Source organism: Micromys minutus, assembly GCF_963924665.1.
Source record: "Micromys minutus genome assembly, chromosome: 9".
Classification (NCBI taxonomy): Eukaryota; Metazoa; Chordata; class Mammalia; order Rodentia; family Muridae; genus Micromys; species Micromys minutus.
The window spans coordinates 62930059-62947223 of NC_137978.1; the positions used below are offsets into that span (position 1 = coordinate 62930059).

Consider the following 17165-nt stretch of genomic DNA (forward strand, 5'->3'; position numbering starts at 1 on the left):
AAGTATTCGACCACCTGAGCTTCCGCACCAGCCCCCCCCCCCAATTTTTTAAATCACCTTTTTGTTTGTTTGTTTTACAAACTTTAAATCTCAAAACTGGCAAGTGCGGGTCTGTGCTTAAGAAACCCTGAAAGTGAATGAACAGGGGTCTTTTAAAATGGGCTCTGTTAAATGTCCAGGCAAACAATCAGAGCAGTAGCCACAGGCACCCCTCTCGGTGAGGGGACCCCTCAGATAGCACTGGCCATCTGGACTCTGCTTCAGGGGCATTTTGGTTGCAATCTGGATGTCAGCACTGATGATCTGAGAGCTCTGACGCTCCCATTGCTCCCATTGTCCCTACATTCATGAACAGCATGAAATTTCACCCTTGGGCTTTGCAGACATGCGCAAAGCTGGTGGCTGCTATAGAACTCTGAACGTCCTGTTTCCATAATATTCCAGGTTTTTTTTCTTAAAGGACTTTACATTTTTAAATTGTATTTGTATGTTTGTTTGGACACTTGAGAACAGACAGCCGGAGGTACGGGATCTCTTGGAGCTGGAGTTATAGATCGCTGTGAGTCTCCCAATATGGGTGTTGGGAATTGAACCTGGGTCCTTTACAGGAGCAGCGTGTGCTTTCAAGCGTTGAACCATCTCTCCAGCCCCAACATTCCAGTCTTAACTGCTCCTTAAAACCCTGTGGAACTCCTTAAGTATTGTTGACGGTGTAGACAGTTCCGGAAGGGAAACCCACCCTGATTATAGTTTACAGAATGACACTTGTGAGATAGCCCCCTCTTTTAAAGACTCTTGTAGCCCAGGTTGGCCTGGAACTTTCTCTGCGGTTGAGGATGATTCTTGCTCCTCCTGCTCCATCACCTGTGTGCTGGGGTTACAGGCATCCACTACTGCCCCGGGTTTCTGCACACTGGGGCGTGTTAAGCAAGCATGCTGCCAGTCAAGCGACAGCAGCAGCCAGAGAGCAGCTCATCTGACTGAGACGCTTTTGGAATCTCTTTTGCTAGTGCCGTGTACATGTGGGATTTCGCTATGGGAAACAACTGTTACAACATGGTGGTCACTGTGCTGCTGTTGGTGGGCACCGAGAAGGTGAGAGCCGCGCAGAACCCTTGCGACAGCTGTGAGGCTGGTAAGTGCCAAGCTGGTATGTGCTTTCTCTTACTGTTGAAGACTCAGTTCGGTTAGTCTGATGTCTTCGGGTTCCATTGCTGTGAAGAGACACCGTGACCAAGGCTGCTCTTAATAAAGAACGACATTTAATTGGGGCTGGCTTACAGGTTCAGAGGTTCAGGCCATTATCCGTCACGGTGGGAAGCATGGAATCATCTTAACAGGTAGACTTGGTGCTGAGAGTTCTACTTCTTGATCCAAAAGGTAGGCAGGAGGAGACTGTATTCTGCAGGCAGCCAGGAGGGGGCTCTCTTGCACACTGGGTGGGACTTGACTCATTAAAAAGCTTCAAAGCCCACGCCCTGCTGTGACACACCTCCTCCAACAAGGCCACACCTCTTCCAATAAGGCCACACCCCTCCAACAAGGCCACGCCCACTCCGAGAAGGTCACACCTCCTAATAATACCACACCACATGGGCCTGCCAACCATATTCCAACCGTGGGGACCCAGCTTGCTCACTTAACCCACGTCAACTTGCCATCTGAGCATAATCAGAGAAGCTGTCTCACAGGGTTGCTTGGAAGGGTCCCAGGACAGGCTCCCAACAGCATACAGTAAATGTGGGTTTTGTATTGGAGGCGCATTCAGCAGGTGTAAGAAGGAGCAAGGAGCAAGCAGGTGGCCGGCCGCACTGACCTCCTGGGTCCAGTCCTCTGCTCTTCTTCCCAGAGGAGCTGCTCAACAGATTCGGGGTTTTCTCTTATTGATTTGTCACAATGTTTATATGTTGTTGTTCCTGGTTGCGGGATTATGCCAAGGGCTGCAAACCTGTGCAGTCTTAAGATGCCAGTCAGTAAATGTGTTTATCACCGTGATGCTGGGAGGGCAGACGGAAAACATATTCTGACATCCTCGTAAATGTCGTAAGGCTGCAAGTGCCGGTCATATGCTGTCAGACACAAACGCCTGTGTCACTTCTTGAAGGTACTTTCTGTAATAAATACAATCCGGTCTGCACCAGATGCCCTCCAAGCACCTATTCCAGCACAGGGGGACGGCCATACTGCGACATCTGCAGGGTGTGCGAAGGTAGGCTCAGTCTGTCTGTCTGTCCTGAAAGGAGACCTTGCTGTTGCCCAGGCTAGACTGGAACCCGAGACTCCCATTCCTCAGCCTCCCAAGTCTGGAGGTTTGCTTTAGAGAGGAGACATCTTCATCTTTAAGACTGTTGGGCAGAATTAAGCTTCGTTCCCTATTTACTAACTGGACTTTGTTTAAAAGCTTGAGCCCCTGGGGCCGGGCATAGTGACATCTCTGTCCCCAGCCACCACACAGTTTATGACACTCACAGATTGGGAATGCCTGTTTTATGAGGTGGGGTGGGACCCAAGGCTTTGACACGGTACACAAGCACTCTAGCACAGAGCCGTACCTCAAGTCCAAGGAAAGGGTTTAATGAGAAAAGTGTAAAAGTATTGTAATCGAGGTCGAAAACAGAACAGTAGGAACCAGGCTTCGTGGCACAAAGATCAGCTTAGGAAACTGCAACAGGAGAATTTTTAGTCTAACGCTAGCCAGGGCCACACAACAAGACCCTGTTTCAAAACAATAACAACAAAAGAGAAAGTAAACAGGCAAACATGATGTTCTAAAGTTATAATGTCACTAACATAAGCAGAGCAAGCATGGATATATACATGCATATATGTGTGTATATGATGTATATGTGTATATATGTACATATGGTGTATATGTGTATATGATGTATATGTGTATATATGTGTGTGTACATGATATATATCATGTATTATGTGTATATATGTGCATACAATGTGTATGTGTATATATGATATGTGTATATGATATATATGTGTGTATATAATGCATATATGGTATATATAACATGTGTATAAGTATATATGTACATATGATATATATGCACACACAAAACTGCAGAGCAGAGATTTGCTTCCTGAATTCGGAGGTCAAGGGTAACATGGAGCTGGGGCTTTATAGGCTATTTCAGGTTCAAGAAGCATTGCTTCTCTACCCACAACGCAGAGTGTGAATGCACAGAAGGATTCCACTGCTTGGGGCCAAAGTGTTCCAGGTGTGAGAAGGACTGCAGGCCCGGACAGGAACTAACAGAGCAGGGTAGGTTGCACCGGGCAGGTGACAGGACAGAGACACAGACATGTTGCCAACAGGGGTTTCATTCCATCCTAGGGCATATGCTACTGTGTTTCCATAAGTGGGAGTAACCTGAAACCAGGATGTTTTGTTAGTCTCAGGGCCATGCGCCCATACATGTTCAGATGTGCACAACATTCCTCCGATGATTAGATTGACCCTGAGCAACCCCAGGCTTCCTGTGCAAAAACCGTTAAGCATGTGTTTGAGAGCGACTTGCCCTTGCTGAGGACCCCAGTTCAGTTCCCAGCACCCACACGAGACAGATCACAGGAGATCTGTGGCTCTCTTCTGCACTCTATGGGCTTCTGCACTCACATAAGAGACATGAGAATAAAAAAAAAAAAAAATGAAACTAATCACCAAATTAACCACGAAGCCGTTTGCACAGGCTGACCTAATCCGGCTAGTTGCTCGTCACTGGGGAAGCTGTGAGACAGTAAATTGCCTTTTACTGATTCTTGACCTTTTTTTAAGGTTGTAAAACCTGCGGTTTGGGAACCTTTAATGACCAGAATGGTGCTGGCATCTGCCGACCCTGGACAAAGTACGTATGCACTCTGGGTTTTTTTCTTACAACACAAAGACCCTGGGGCAAACTGTAAGAGGACACTGTCAGTCACTGGAATGTAAAGCTGCAGTGACAACCCCTAGGAGACAGGGGAACTCTGCTTACAGAAGCTCATGTGAATATGGGCGTTTCCTCAGAACCCGTACTGTGTGTGTAGGAAGGCAGAGCCTCTGTCTCCAGCACAGGTGTGTGTGCTGAGCTGGCCACTGGAGGGACACGGGGTGGGGTGATGGTCCGGATGTGCTTAGGGCTTGCAAGGTTGGCACTGGGCTCTGGAGGTGGCCACTGGCCCAAGTGAGGTTTGATGGTGCCTAGGACAACAGGTCTGGGTAGGGAATGCATAGCTCAGAGGTTGTGAAGGCAAGATGGCCGTCATAGACTACCCACCCTGATGGTGAAATCACATTTTAGATGCCTGTGATCTTCTCCTGTTTGATTTCCTTAGTAGAAATCAAGGGTTTTGGGTTTTTTGTTTGTTTGTTTTTGGTTTGTCTTTTTGTAACTTTGGTTATGTATTTATAATGTTTAACAAGTGTGCTGGTGGGTAACTGACTAATATGTTTTTTTTTTTTAAGGCTCCTTCAACCTAAATTGATTAGAATGTCCAAGTTAGTGTTTGTAAAATGGGGCACGTTGAGTACATTGGATGAACTTAGCTGTAATGGAATAAGAATGCGTGTGGCTCCCCAGCCTGGGGAGACAGGAGACCTGATGGGAGGGTGGAGTGGGTGAAGTTTAGGTACCAGAAGCTGAGGGAGAAGGGCCGGAGGCCAGAGAGCCTCTCTACACTCTCTCACACCATCTGCCCACTGCTTGTGAGCCCAGGCCCGCCCACCTGTCACTTGGATACAAAGTTTCTCACGGTGGTCCTCTGTAAATTAACCATCTGAGCTCCTTCTCTTGACCTAAGCTGCTCTCTAGATGGAAGGTCTGTACTTGAGAACGGGACCAAGGAGAAAGACGTGGTCTGTGGTCCCCCTGTGGTCAGCTTCTCTCCAGGAACCGCCCCTACTGTGGTGACTACGCCAGAGGGAGAACCAGGTGATTCTTTTATCGCTGTGAAGTAAAAGTTAATGAGCAGCTACTGTGGCGTACAGCTGGAATCGCTCCACTAAGGAGGCTGATGCAGGAAATGGGCAAGTTCTGGGATAGCTTAGGCTACATAAAAAGGGCCTACCCCTTTCTTAACCCCTTGAAAAGCCTCATCTAAACAAAGGCATGATGTCTATTCAGACTGCTGGGTGTCCCAGCTTCGCCCACAGCAGGCAGACCATCCTCTTTGTATCATCTTGTTTCCTGGATGTTGTTACTCAGTTAGTAATTAGTAATAGTGGCTTTTGTGCCATATGGGTAAAGTACCTTTGCCAAGGCCAAGCCCAGGGGACTGTCAGACTCCACACTTTCTCTATGTTCAGTAGGACAGGCTACTTAGTTTCCCTAGGCTTCTAGTAAAGCCATTACATATGAGTACATTGTCACTGTCTTCAGACACTCCAAAAGAGGGCATCAGATTCCATTACAGATGGTTGTGAGCCACCATGTGGTTGCTGGGAATTGAACTCAGGACCTCTGGAAGAGCAGACAGTGCTCTTAACCACAGAGCCATCTCTCCAGCCCACATTTAGGCTTATTTTTAAAAGCCACTTAGGTTTAGAACTTGGGTTGTGACTCAGTTGGTAGAGCACTTGTCTCATATGCTGGAACATCCTCAGAGCTGTATGAATTTGGACATGGTGATGTATACCTGTAAACCTTACTATGCTGGTGGGGGCAGGAGGATCAGGAGGATCAGGAGTTTGAGGCTAGTCTAGGATACGTGAGACACCGTCTCAAAAAACCAAAACAGAATAAATAAACAAGACAGTTAAGTCATCTAAGCTTATTGGATGACGTATTGGGGTGCCTGGGCCCTGCCTTTCCAGAGCCCATGCATTTCCCGGGGTAGTTCAGATCAAGCTTGTCCTCATTAACCACTCTGGTATCTGTCTCCTTGCTCCCGAAGGAGGGCTCCCCTTGCAGGTCCTTACCTTGTTCCTGGCGCTGATATCAGTGTTACTGCTGGTCCACATCTTCATCATTCTCCGGTTCTCTGTGCCCAAATGGATCAGAAAGAAATTCCCCCACATATTCAAGCAACGTAAGGCCGATACAGCATGGGATGTAGGAGGGTGGGGGTGGGGAGGCAGGACACATGTCAGGGAGTCCGAGGACAACTCTAGGAATGCTTTGTCTCCCAGGACTAGCTTGTTCCCATAGGGACATTGGCAATGTTTGGAGGCAGCTGTGTAATGAGATTCTGGATTTCTTTAAAAAACACAGCAATATGTGTTTTTGTCTTAATCCCAGGTGTGGGATCTGAGGCTGCTTCAGATTGTCCACAGCAGCTGACTGTGATTTGCCTCAGGCTCTAACTAGGGTGTGATTTTGCAAACTGCAGGTGGCTTCTTCGAGTGTGTGACATTTGGAATTCTGGGGACTTTTCAGAGGCTGAAAAAAATAATTATAGGGCCCCCTAGAAGGTGCTGTTTGGCAGGCTGGTGGTTGGATGCTATTGTTTACGGTTTACTGAGTAGTCCGGGGGCAAAGAGACGAAAAGAAATTAGGCAAAGATCAAACTTGCCCCAAGGAACTTGATAGCCCCAGTCAGCAGGGAGTAATCTAATGATATCATCGCCCCCCCCCATCCTTTCTTTCTCTCTTACCTGGTGTTAGGGGGTTGGAAGGGAAGAAGTTAAGGGGCAGAGATGGGTGGAAGAAAAAGGACCCACAAAGCAGCCAAGAGTCTGATGACACAGTTGGGGTGGTTGTGGCTTGGTGCTGGGAGTAAGGACTGAGGAAGCTGTTCTTCTCCACACTGCAAAGGGTGGCCACTAAGGCAGAAACAGAGACAGAGCAGGACCAAGGTCTGCATAGGACATCAGAGCCATATGCCACAGTCCCAGATAACAGTGCACATGTGAGTTTGGGCACCCAGTCAGCCTGTGTTCACGGCACCGGAGAACCAGGGAAGAACGTTGCTCGGAAGCCGGGAAGCTAGCTCGGTTGGTAAAGTGCTTGCTTTGCACAAGGACACGCTAACACCCAGATCTGTGTAAGAAGCAGCGGCGTGCTTCCAGTGCAGAGCAGGCAGTGGCTGGCAGGTCCCAGGGGCAGGCTAACTAGCCCTGTCTAGTTGGTGAAGTCCAAACTAGTGAGAGACCCTGTCACTCACACACACACACACACACACACACACAAAGCAAGCAAGCAAAGGTGGACCTCTGACCTCAAACATCCGTGAGCACTAGCACACGTGTCAGTGTGTGCACATTGCTACACAAAGCACCACCCCCCACCCACCCAGCTTTACTTCTCTGGATGGTGAATAGCGTTGGTCTTGCCTCAGGTCTCACTTAAGGAAGTGGGGAGAACTGGTTGGTGTGGAAGTGGTTGTAGGGTGGGATGCTGGGGAGTGAATGAACGAACGCTTTCGGAGGCAGATTTCCCCCATTCATAAACTAAATACAATGCTGCAAGGAATCAGGCTACTGTCTGGTGCAGAGTCAGTACCCTACACAAAAGCTTTCAGGGTCGACACGCATTTTACGTAGACGGGGCATCTTGTGCTCTGACTTTGTGAAGGACACGATAGGCCGATGAGATGTTCTGATGGCAAAACTGCAGCCCCAAATGATAGCAGATAGTAACGTGTCTGTCTGCTTGGCTGAAATATCTGAGGAGTTCAGTAGGTAAAGACACTTGCTGCAAAGCCTGATGACCTGGGGCCAAACCCTGGGTAGTAAAATAGAACCGACTCCACGGGTGTCCTTTGACACGCAGGCACACAGGCACAGGGTAAAAAGTCAGAGGATAGAACCGGAGAGGTGATCCAGCAGTAAGGGTGCTGTTCACTGGTCAGAGAATCAAGGTTTTCTTTTTCTTTTTTTTGTTTTGTTTTGTTTTTTACCTGTGGCAGGGGAGATGTGGGAAGGAGGAACTTAGGTCCAAGGCAGGAGGTCACTTTCTGAAGTGATAAGGACCACACTGGATGCCTCATCTGTCAACCGAGTTGCTATTTTTATCTGTCTGGTGGGTGGGGAAGAGGTGCTCGTTGTGGTGGTTGGATTTGCATTTCCTTTATGATAGTTGAGGTTAGACACCTTTTCACCTTTGATTGGCTGTTTGGATTTCTTACGCTGAGAAGTCTTCCCACGGGGCCCTTTGTCCTTTCCTTGTCAATGAAGGGGGACACCGCACGTCCCCAGTGGCGGATGTTTGTTCCTTTTCTTTGGTCTTCCTCTCCTGCCCAGGCCTCTTTCCGGTGGAACCCTCTTTCTAACCTACCAAAAGAATCATCATCACATTCCCACCCAGAGAGCCAACAGGTTTTTGTGAACATGTTTACAGAGGTATTAATTACTAATGACTGATCTGCAATTAAAAAAAATTTTAAACCCTTTTGATTTTTATATAATTACACACTCACAGAAAGTCACATATAAGGAGCAGAATAGTGTCACGTGGCAACCACGAGACTCATATGTCACAATGAGACCAGGACACTGAAGTACAGACATCACGCACAGCCGTCTGCTGCTTTATCGAGTGTGTAGATTCATATAATGAAACAGAAGTAGACAACTTGTAAAGCGGGGTGTAGGCCTGGAGCCCCAGCATGGGAGAGACTGAAGCAGGAGTCACATTACCCAACAACAAGCAAACAAACAAAAATCCCCAAATTGATGGTGTGTAGGTTTCATGTGAAGTTTAGGTGTTTGTGTCTCTTAAATGCAATTGTAGGGTCATAAGGTTTTTGAGTTCACTTTTGTTTACTCTGTGGGCCAGGTCAGAAGACCCCCGGGAGAAGGAGATTCTCCCCTTCCACTTGGCTGAGGCAGTCTCTCATTTCCACGAAGCTCTGTGGACTAAGCTGGCACACTCAAGCTCTTGATTCCCCCCACCCCCATCCCTCTCGTCCTGTCTCTACCTCTCGTCCATCTTGCCATAAGTCTTACCACAGGTCGCCACTGGATTTGGCTTCAAAATAGTTCCTTGGGGCTTGAGAGATGCCTCAGCTGTTAAGATCACTGTCTGCTCTTCTGGAGGTCCTGGGTTCAGGTCCCTCATGGTGACTCACAACCATCTGTAATGGGTGTAATGGGATCTGATGCCCTCTTACGGAGCATAGGTGGACATGCAGATATGACACTTTTTTTTTTTTTAAGGAAAAATAGTTTTTATGTTCCTCTATCCCCATGTGAATGTGTGTGGGGAGGAGGCGGGGAATAGATGAATGTTTGGGGGGAATGCATAGGGGGCCACGAGTGTGTGTGTGTGTGTGTGTGTGTGTGTGTGTGCATGTGGTAGGTCAGACGAGTCCCCGTGGAAATAGGTACTCTCCTTCTACCACGTGGGTCCCAGAGGTTAAACTCAAGCCCTTGAGCTTCTACAGCAGGTGCTTTTAGCCGAGCTACCTCGCCAGCTCATCTAACAGCCCTTCCCTACATCCTGGGTCTGAAGGGTTGAGACTTTCCCCCAGTGGCAGTGTCTACGTTTCACACTTTTGTGTTTGACATTTAAAGCTAAGTTAGTTAGCTATAAAGTGTCAGAAATTAAAGTGGAGACTTGTTTTGTGGGGTGTGTGGGGGGGTTAGGGAGCTGTGTGTGCCCTGTTCCAGTGTCACTCAAAGAAACATTCTCCTTCTGTCTACCGCCATCATTGGCTGTGCTCATGAGGGGGCGGAGTCCCCGATCATTGGCTGTGCTCATGAGGGGGCGGAGTCCCCGATCATTGGCTGTGCTCATGAGGGGGCGGAGTCCCCGATCATTGGCTGTGCTCTTGGGGGCTGAGTCCCTGATCATTGGCTGTGCTCACAGCAGGGTCTGTCACTTTCAATTCCAGCACCACAGTCTTGATCACTGTGATTACAAAATCAGTCTCAAAACTGGGTAGAGAGTAGAGGATCCTTCCCACCCCATCTTACTAGTTCAGGTTAGTTTTAGCTGTTTATTCTGTTTCTTTTTATATTTCCATATGAACTTCATGAGACTCTGACCTGTGTCTATAGAAAGGCAGCTGGTGTTCTGACAGTGGTGTCGTGAAACCTGCAGATCTTCCCGATAGCATCCCTCTCCATGAGCATAGTGTGTCTCTCCATTTATGCTTTCTCTTACCTTACCGATATTTTGTAATTTGTAATATATAAGTCCTGTATGCATTTTTTTTCAGATTTAGGTCTAAGTATTTGCTCCCCCCTTCTTCATTTATGTGTGTCTGTGTGGTGTATGCGTTTGTACATTTTTGCATGCATTTGGGCATACCTGTGGGGGGGGATGTGCATGTAGAGGTCCTATTTTGATGTCAGGAATCATCTTTGATTTTTTTTTCAGCTTTTTCATTGAAGCAGAGTCTGTGGATCAGACTCAGAGCTCTCCTATATGACTGGACTTTAGCCAGCTTGCTCTGAGGATCTGGTCTCCTCACACTACCTCCCAAGTCTGGATTACAGCCAGGCTGCTATGCTCACCTGGCCATTTTGTGGGACTCTGGGGGGCTAAACTCCCATCCTCATGAGTAGGCAGCCAGCACCTCAGTTCCTGAGCCATCTCCTCAGTCTTTTTAAAAGTCCTCTCCTAAACGCTTATTTTTTATGTATATATGTGCCTGTGGAAGTAACTGTTATGTGTATCAGAGGCAGACACCCTGGAGTTGGAGATTGTGAGCTTCCTGACATGGGTGCTGGGAACTGAACTCAGGTCCTCTGCAAGAGCAGCAAGCTATCCTGACCCCTGAGCATATCACCAGCCCCTGTCCTCTGTTTGTTTGCTTTTGTTCTTAAAGAATTATTTATCTTGTGTATGTGAGTACACTTTTGCTCTCGTTGGACACACCAGAAGCAGGCATCGGATCCCATTACAGAAGGTTGTGAGCCACCATGTGGGTAGTGGGAATTGAACTCAGGGCCATCTCTCCAGCCCCTTGTTGCTTTCAAGCCCTTGTATAAAATATAGAAGATGTTTTTTCAAACTGAAAGGAGGGAGGAAGGGAGAAAGGAAGGGAGGGAGGAAATTCTCGCATGTTTGGGAATGCCTGTAATTCCAGCTCTTGGGAGGCTGATCTCGGGGGTCATCACAAGGCCAGCTTGATCTAGAGAGAGACTTGTAAGTCAGTGAGACAACAGAGTGAGACCCAGTATTCGAACAAACCACAGTAAAATAAAATACAGTAAGATAAAATAAACTATCTCGAGGAAGCTCATACCTGCCATCCCCTGGTTTGCAAGCTTGCTCACAGTGGGGTTGGAAAGGTTCCCAGGTGTGACTCGTGTAAACAGATAAGCCATTCGGCTGTCTGTCGGTCTGTTACATTATATCTGTTGTTTTCTACATCATTCTGCTGTCATTTGTTACACTGTATCTGTTGTTCTCTAGCATTTAAGATGGCGATTGGAGCAGCTCAAGAGGAAGATGCTTGTAGCTGCCGGTTTCCAGAGGAGGAAGAAGGAGGAGGAGGAAGCTATGAACTGTGATGTGCCATCCTAGGAGATGTGCGGACCCTCAGGAAACCGAGAAGCACTAGGACCCCCCACCATCCTGCGGAGTAGCACAAGCAACCCCACCACCCTGTTCTGAAACACCATCCTAGTCTCTTCTAATGCTAATATATTTGTCATTTAAATTTTATGTGAATGAGTGTTTGCCTGTTTGAACATGTGTGTGTGTGTGTGCATTGACACTCCTGATGCCTGCAGAGGCCAGAAGAGAAAGGTTTGGCTCCATAAGAACGGGAATTATGGGGCTGGAGAGATGGCTCAGCAGTTAGGAGCACTGACTGCTCTTCCAGAGGTCCTCAGTTCAATTCCCAGCAGCCACATGGTGGCTCAGAACCATCTGTAATGGGATTGGATGCCCTCTTCTGGTGTATCTTGTAGGGAGCAGATGGCGCCGACCTCCGCCCTCCGCCTTCCCGATGGCAGCGCTCCCTGTGATAAACAACTCCTTATTTGGACGCACTTGCCTGGCTCCTTAACTTCCGCATGGTTACAACCTATCTGCATTGCCCACGTGGCAGCTTATGGTTTGCCAGCCTAGAGTATTTAGCCTGCTCCCTTCCCTCCCCTGGGAGCGGAGTCAGAAGCAGAAACAGAAGCAGAAGCTTATTCAAGGATCCTGAATAAACTGCTTGAAGAAGATCTTCCCCGGGTCGTGTCTTCCTTGCTGGTCGAGGTGGGGCGCGATAATTGGTGCCGAAATCCGGGAATCTCCGCTCAAGATCAGAACTTCTTGTAGTCAGGGCAGTGCTGGAAAGTTCCCAAGGTAAGGTGGGACAGTAAGGACCAAGGAGAAAAGCAATAAAGTTCCCAGGGTAAGTTGAGACCATGGAGAAAAGCCGCAGTAAGGGCTCAAGTATCCATGGAGGAAGTTTGCAACAGTAGCAAACCGAAAGTGAAAGGGCTCTCTCCAGCAGCGGCAGCAGCAAACCGAAAGTAAAAGGGCCCTCGCTGCTGCAGCAAACCGAAAGTAAAAGATTTATGATGGGAACTTGCAGTTTCATCCAATTTTTCTGGCTCTTCAAGAGCTACTCTTGTCAAAGAAAAACCTCAAAATGAAGAAGAGCACCCTAGAGAAGTCTTTGAATGAGTGTGATACCAGTGCACCATGGTTCGCAGTCTCAGGAAACCTAACTGTGGCGTGCTGGGATAAATTAGGGAAAGATCTGGATTTCGCTTGGGACTAAGGGACGTTAAAGCCCGGAGTCTGGCCTGTGTGGAGGCTGGTGCGAAGTTGCCTTAAGGATCAGAAGTATCATCAGCAAGTGCTAGAGAAGGGGCGGGTTGCCCTCGAAATGTTACAATAAAAAAAAAAAAATCTAAAAAGACAGAAAGTGAAACAGAAAAGAAAGTGCAGGAGGAGATGGAGTAAGGAGTTTCCAAGGGAAAGGACAGTGGGTATTCTAACAATATAAAACATGGCTAACTAAGTACATGATAATCTAAGCCAAAGAGGAGGATTGAAGTTGTAATATCCAGCAGGACTAGGTGCAATACCACAGTAAATGGGAGTCTGCAGAGATTCCTTCCTGAAGCTCTTGTGCTAACTCCCTGCCTGGATTCACATACAGCAGGATAATCTTATAATGACAGGACACAGAGACAGACACCCTTAACAGGAAAGTCTTAAGTTCTTAACTAGGGCTACAGCACAGCACCTCTACTGCTTTCTGTGCTGCTTCTGGGGTCGGTTACCATTTAATAAAAACCCACTCTCTCCTAACAGAGACTGTAGAACTACAAAAACACTCTTAAGACCAATACAAAAATGAAACACATTAGCTGCTCCTTGCCTTAATAGACTGCCACTGCCTCTGGGGTCAAATGGATCCACCACAATGGGCTCAGTACCTTTGATTTTACATCGGCAAAAAGGACAGCCCTGACCTTCTGATTCCTGCCATGACGTGAGGCAGGATGTGCACATGAGGTGTCCACAGGGCTCACTTCACATCCTTATTCTCAGCACATATCTTACATAGATGAAATGTGGAACCCATTTCACACTACAGTTCATGTTGTTCCTGGGTGACTTTAATATGATCTTGAGGAGTTGGTTCACATAAACCTGTCAGGTCAGGATTTTGATTCCGTCAGGAAACAAATAGAAGCCTTCCCTGAAGCCATCAATCAGTGCTTGGAAGATTTGCTGAGAGACATGGGCTTTAAGTTGACCAATGAGTATTCTGAAACTTCACAAAAGATTATGAAAAATATGGGGTACTTTCCTGGTAAAGGAATAGGGAAGTACCTCCAAGGAAGAGTAAGTCCTGTCATTACCCAAAAGAGACATAAAAATCAGGGACTGGGTTTTCCTAGGGGCCACTGAGGAAGGCATTCCCATTACCTGGAAGACAGAGGAGCCAGTGTGGGTTCCTCAGTGGCCACTTTCCTCTGAAAAGCTTGAGGCAGCAAAAATTTTAGTACAAGAGCAGCTGGCAATGAATCATATAAGGTCATCAGTGTCTCCTTGGAATAATCCAATATTTGTTATCAAAAGGAAATCAGGAAAATGGAGATTGTTACATGATCTGAGAGCCATTAATCAACAGATGCAGATCATGGGCCCAGTACAATGTGGGCTGCCGCTCTTGTCCTTCTTGCTGACTTGCTGGTCTGTAATAGTAATAGATATAAAAGACTGTTTTTTCTCTATACCTCTCTTCCCTAAGGATAGTGAGAGGTTTGCTTTCACTGTCCCATCATGTAACCATGAGGAGTCAGATCAGAGGTATGAATGGCTGGTCCTCCCCCAAGGTATGGCCAATATCCCTACAATGTGTCAACTGTTTGTGGGCAATGCCATTGCCCCGCTAAAAAGCAAATTCCCTGCTTTGAGATGTGTTCATTATATGGACGACATTCTGTTAACTGCTAAGGATGAAGGCGTACTAGATACCGCATATGGAGAATTATTAAAATTATTAGAAGACAAAGGTTTGTTTATTACCCCTGAGAAGGTCCAAAAGGGCGACCTAGTAAATTACCTGGGAGCAAGAATGAATCCATATGCTGTCATTCCCCAAAAGGTGGAGATGAGAAAGGATAATCTTAAAATGCTTAATGATTTTCAGAAATTATTGGGAGATATCAATTGGATTAACTGTTATTTAAAATTACCAAATTATGAATTAAAGCCATTGTATAATATATATATATACATATATATACATATATGTATATAATCTAAAGAAAATGGCAGTTTCATTTGGGTCTCATAAACTAATGGTTCAGCTGAAATAAGTGTGTGTGTGTGTGTGTGTGTGTATGTACACACACACAAATATGATACATGACAATAAGCCATAAGATGCAATATGTTTCTCTAACCCATTTTCCCTTGGTTTCTCACTATAGTACCACCCTCTACTGTCTGAAGGGTGGGGGACCTGTGCATTCCTGTCTGGGAAAAGCCTGTCAGGGTTTGAGGGGGACCTTCAGGGAGTTCAAGGGTCTGCCTCTGCCGTGTCCGCTGTGTCAGGTCATCAACGAACAGGCCACGTAGAAAAGGCACAAAGCACTGTGAGGTGGGCACACCCGTGGACTCACAGTTGGAGCACATGCCTTTGTATGGCTCCCATACCGCATAAGAGCTAAGAATGGTTTTTACTTTCATTTTGAGACAGCATCTCACTAAGTACCCCTGGCCTGCCTAGAACCCACAGAAATCCTTCTGCCTCTGCTTCCAGACTTCTGGGATTTGAACTGTTCGCCATGCTCCCACCCCAGTTAGCCCATTTACTTTTAAAAGCCACCTAAAACTATTAAAATTGGGATCTTACAAAAGTTGAGCCTGTTTTTATTTTTTTTTCACGCCCTGTTCCAGAAAACCTTATTGTGTAGTTGTGTGCCCTACAGCTGTGTTGTGAGTTCTGGGCTTCCCGATTCCATGCTGAGTGGTGGTGGCTGCTTTAATCTTTCAGAACTGGGTCTGTAACTCCGATTGCTGTGTGTAGCACTGAGGGTGTCCCTTAACTTCTCAATCATGGTGGCTGCTGCTGTCCTTTACTTTTGCCTGCGCAGGATAGTCACTGGGGAGGCACCCAGTTACTGCAGAGATGCCCTGAAATCCAGTTGTTGGCCTTACAGCAGGTGCCCTGACCAGTTAGATGTACCAGATTATACAGAAATGAACAAATGACGCCCCCGGATCTCAACAGAGCCCAGCAAAATGAAGAGATGTGTCTTTTTTAATGTGTGTGTGTGTGTGTGTGTGTGTGTATTCGTGAGCTGCAGGTCAGCCTTGGGTGCCATCCCCCAGATCTCTTACTGACTTACAGCTTACCAAGCAGGCGTGGCTGGCTCTGAGCTCAGGGATCTCCCAGGCTCCACCGTCCTCAGGGCTGGGCTTATGAGTGTGCATGGGTTCTGGGGACTGAACTCAGGTCTTGATGCATGCAGAGCAAGCATGTAACTGGCTGAGCATCTTTCCCTAGCCTCTAACTCCATTGCGTACTCTGATCACAGGGCTGCTGTGGCTCTGTGTCATGGCTCAAGTTTGAGATGTCTGCCACGGGTTCATGCTCTGAGGGCTTGGCTCCGCATTGGCGGCCTTGGAGCTTTCAGGAGAAACTCCGAGGGCAGTCCTTCGATGGTTCTACATGGCCCTGGTCCCAGCCTGCTTTCTCTGCTTCCTGATCCAGTCTCTGTGAAGAGCCTTCTGTGTCTGTTCCTGTTGCCACAAATGCCAGCATGTCCCCCGGATGCCACGCCTTCTCCATTCTGATGGGACAGATTCTCCCTGATGCTGTGAGCCTAAATAAACTTTCCCTCCCTCAAACCATCATGTCTGGTGTTCTGTCACACCAACACTGCGAACAGCACCTCTGTGAGCTGTCTCTGGGACCTGGGTGGAGGGAGCAGCTTCTAATCGGAATACTGGACATCTCTCCACAGAGGAATAGTTGTCACTTAGGACCGGATGTGATGGGTTTGAGGCCAACCTTTGAGCCAGGCACATAGCTAGGTTGCCAATGACCGACCATAAATATGATAATCAGTTGGGCACGGTGGCGCACCTGTGAGCCCCGTATGGTCGTGGCAGGAGTCGGGCTAGTGTGGACATCCTTCTTACCATCATCCCGCTACTCCAGCGCCTTCCGTCGGTCTGCTCTCCACATTGTCACAGTCCCTTATCTTGCCAGTTTATTGGTGCCAATGGCACTTCCTGGGGTCTCAGTTTGCATTTCTTCATGACAGACAAAGTCTGATCGTGTCATAATATCTATTCCTTTTAAAAAGGAAGGTTTAGCTGGCCATGGTGGCGCAGAGATCTCTGTGAGGTCAAGGCCAGCCTGGTCTATGCAAAGAGTTCCAGGACAGCCAGAGCTACATAGAGACCCTGCATCAAAAACAAAGAAAGGAAGAGAGAATGAAAAAAAGTAAAAATTAAGTGAAATACTTATTTTTATGTGCACACATCAGTTCTTGTGTTTATGTGTAGCGTATGCATGTCTGCCCACAGAGGCCAGAAGAAGGCACTGGATCTCCTGAAACTGACATTCCTGGAGGTTGTGAGCTGCCCCACAAGGATGCTGGGAACTGAACCCCTGACCTTGGCAAAGACAGCCAGTGATTTTAACCACGAAGCCATCTTCCTGCTCTTTGTGTTTTTTTTTTTTTTTTTTCTGAAATATTTGCGCATGCTTTGCCCCATTAAATAGAACCTGATCCCCCTTTTTCTTAACAACTTATTCCAACTCCTTCTGTATTCTAGAAACCGACCGTTGGCCACTATTCTCGCTTCTTTTCCCAT

At 47.2% G+C, this 17165-nt stretch overlaps 1 protein-coding gene across 2 annotated transcripts; it reads left to right on the top strand.

Annotated features, from left to right (window-relative positions):
- Positions 1 to 1020: 1020 nt before the first annotated feature.
- On the top strand, positions 1021 to 11389 carry TNFRSF9 (TNF receptor superfamily member 9; the record flags this gene model as incomplete). Of its 2 annotated transcripts, XM_080922040.1 has the most annotated exons (7): positions 1021 to 1135; positions 2105 to 2209; positions 3137 to 3274; positions 3788 to 3857; positions 4792 to 4922; positions 5884 to 6018; positions 11292 to 11389. In XM_080922040.1, 7 exons carry the CDS (start codon positions 1021 to 1023, stop codon positions 11387 to 11389), a joined length of 792 nt encoding a protein of 263 aa, XP_080778166.1. The 2 variants fall into 2 exon arrangements, with proteins under 2 accessions (XP_080778166.1, XP_080778167.1); XM_080922041.1 differs by lacking the exon at positions 5884 to 6018.
- Between the last annotated feature and the right edge of the window lie 5776 nt (positions 11390 to 17165).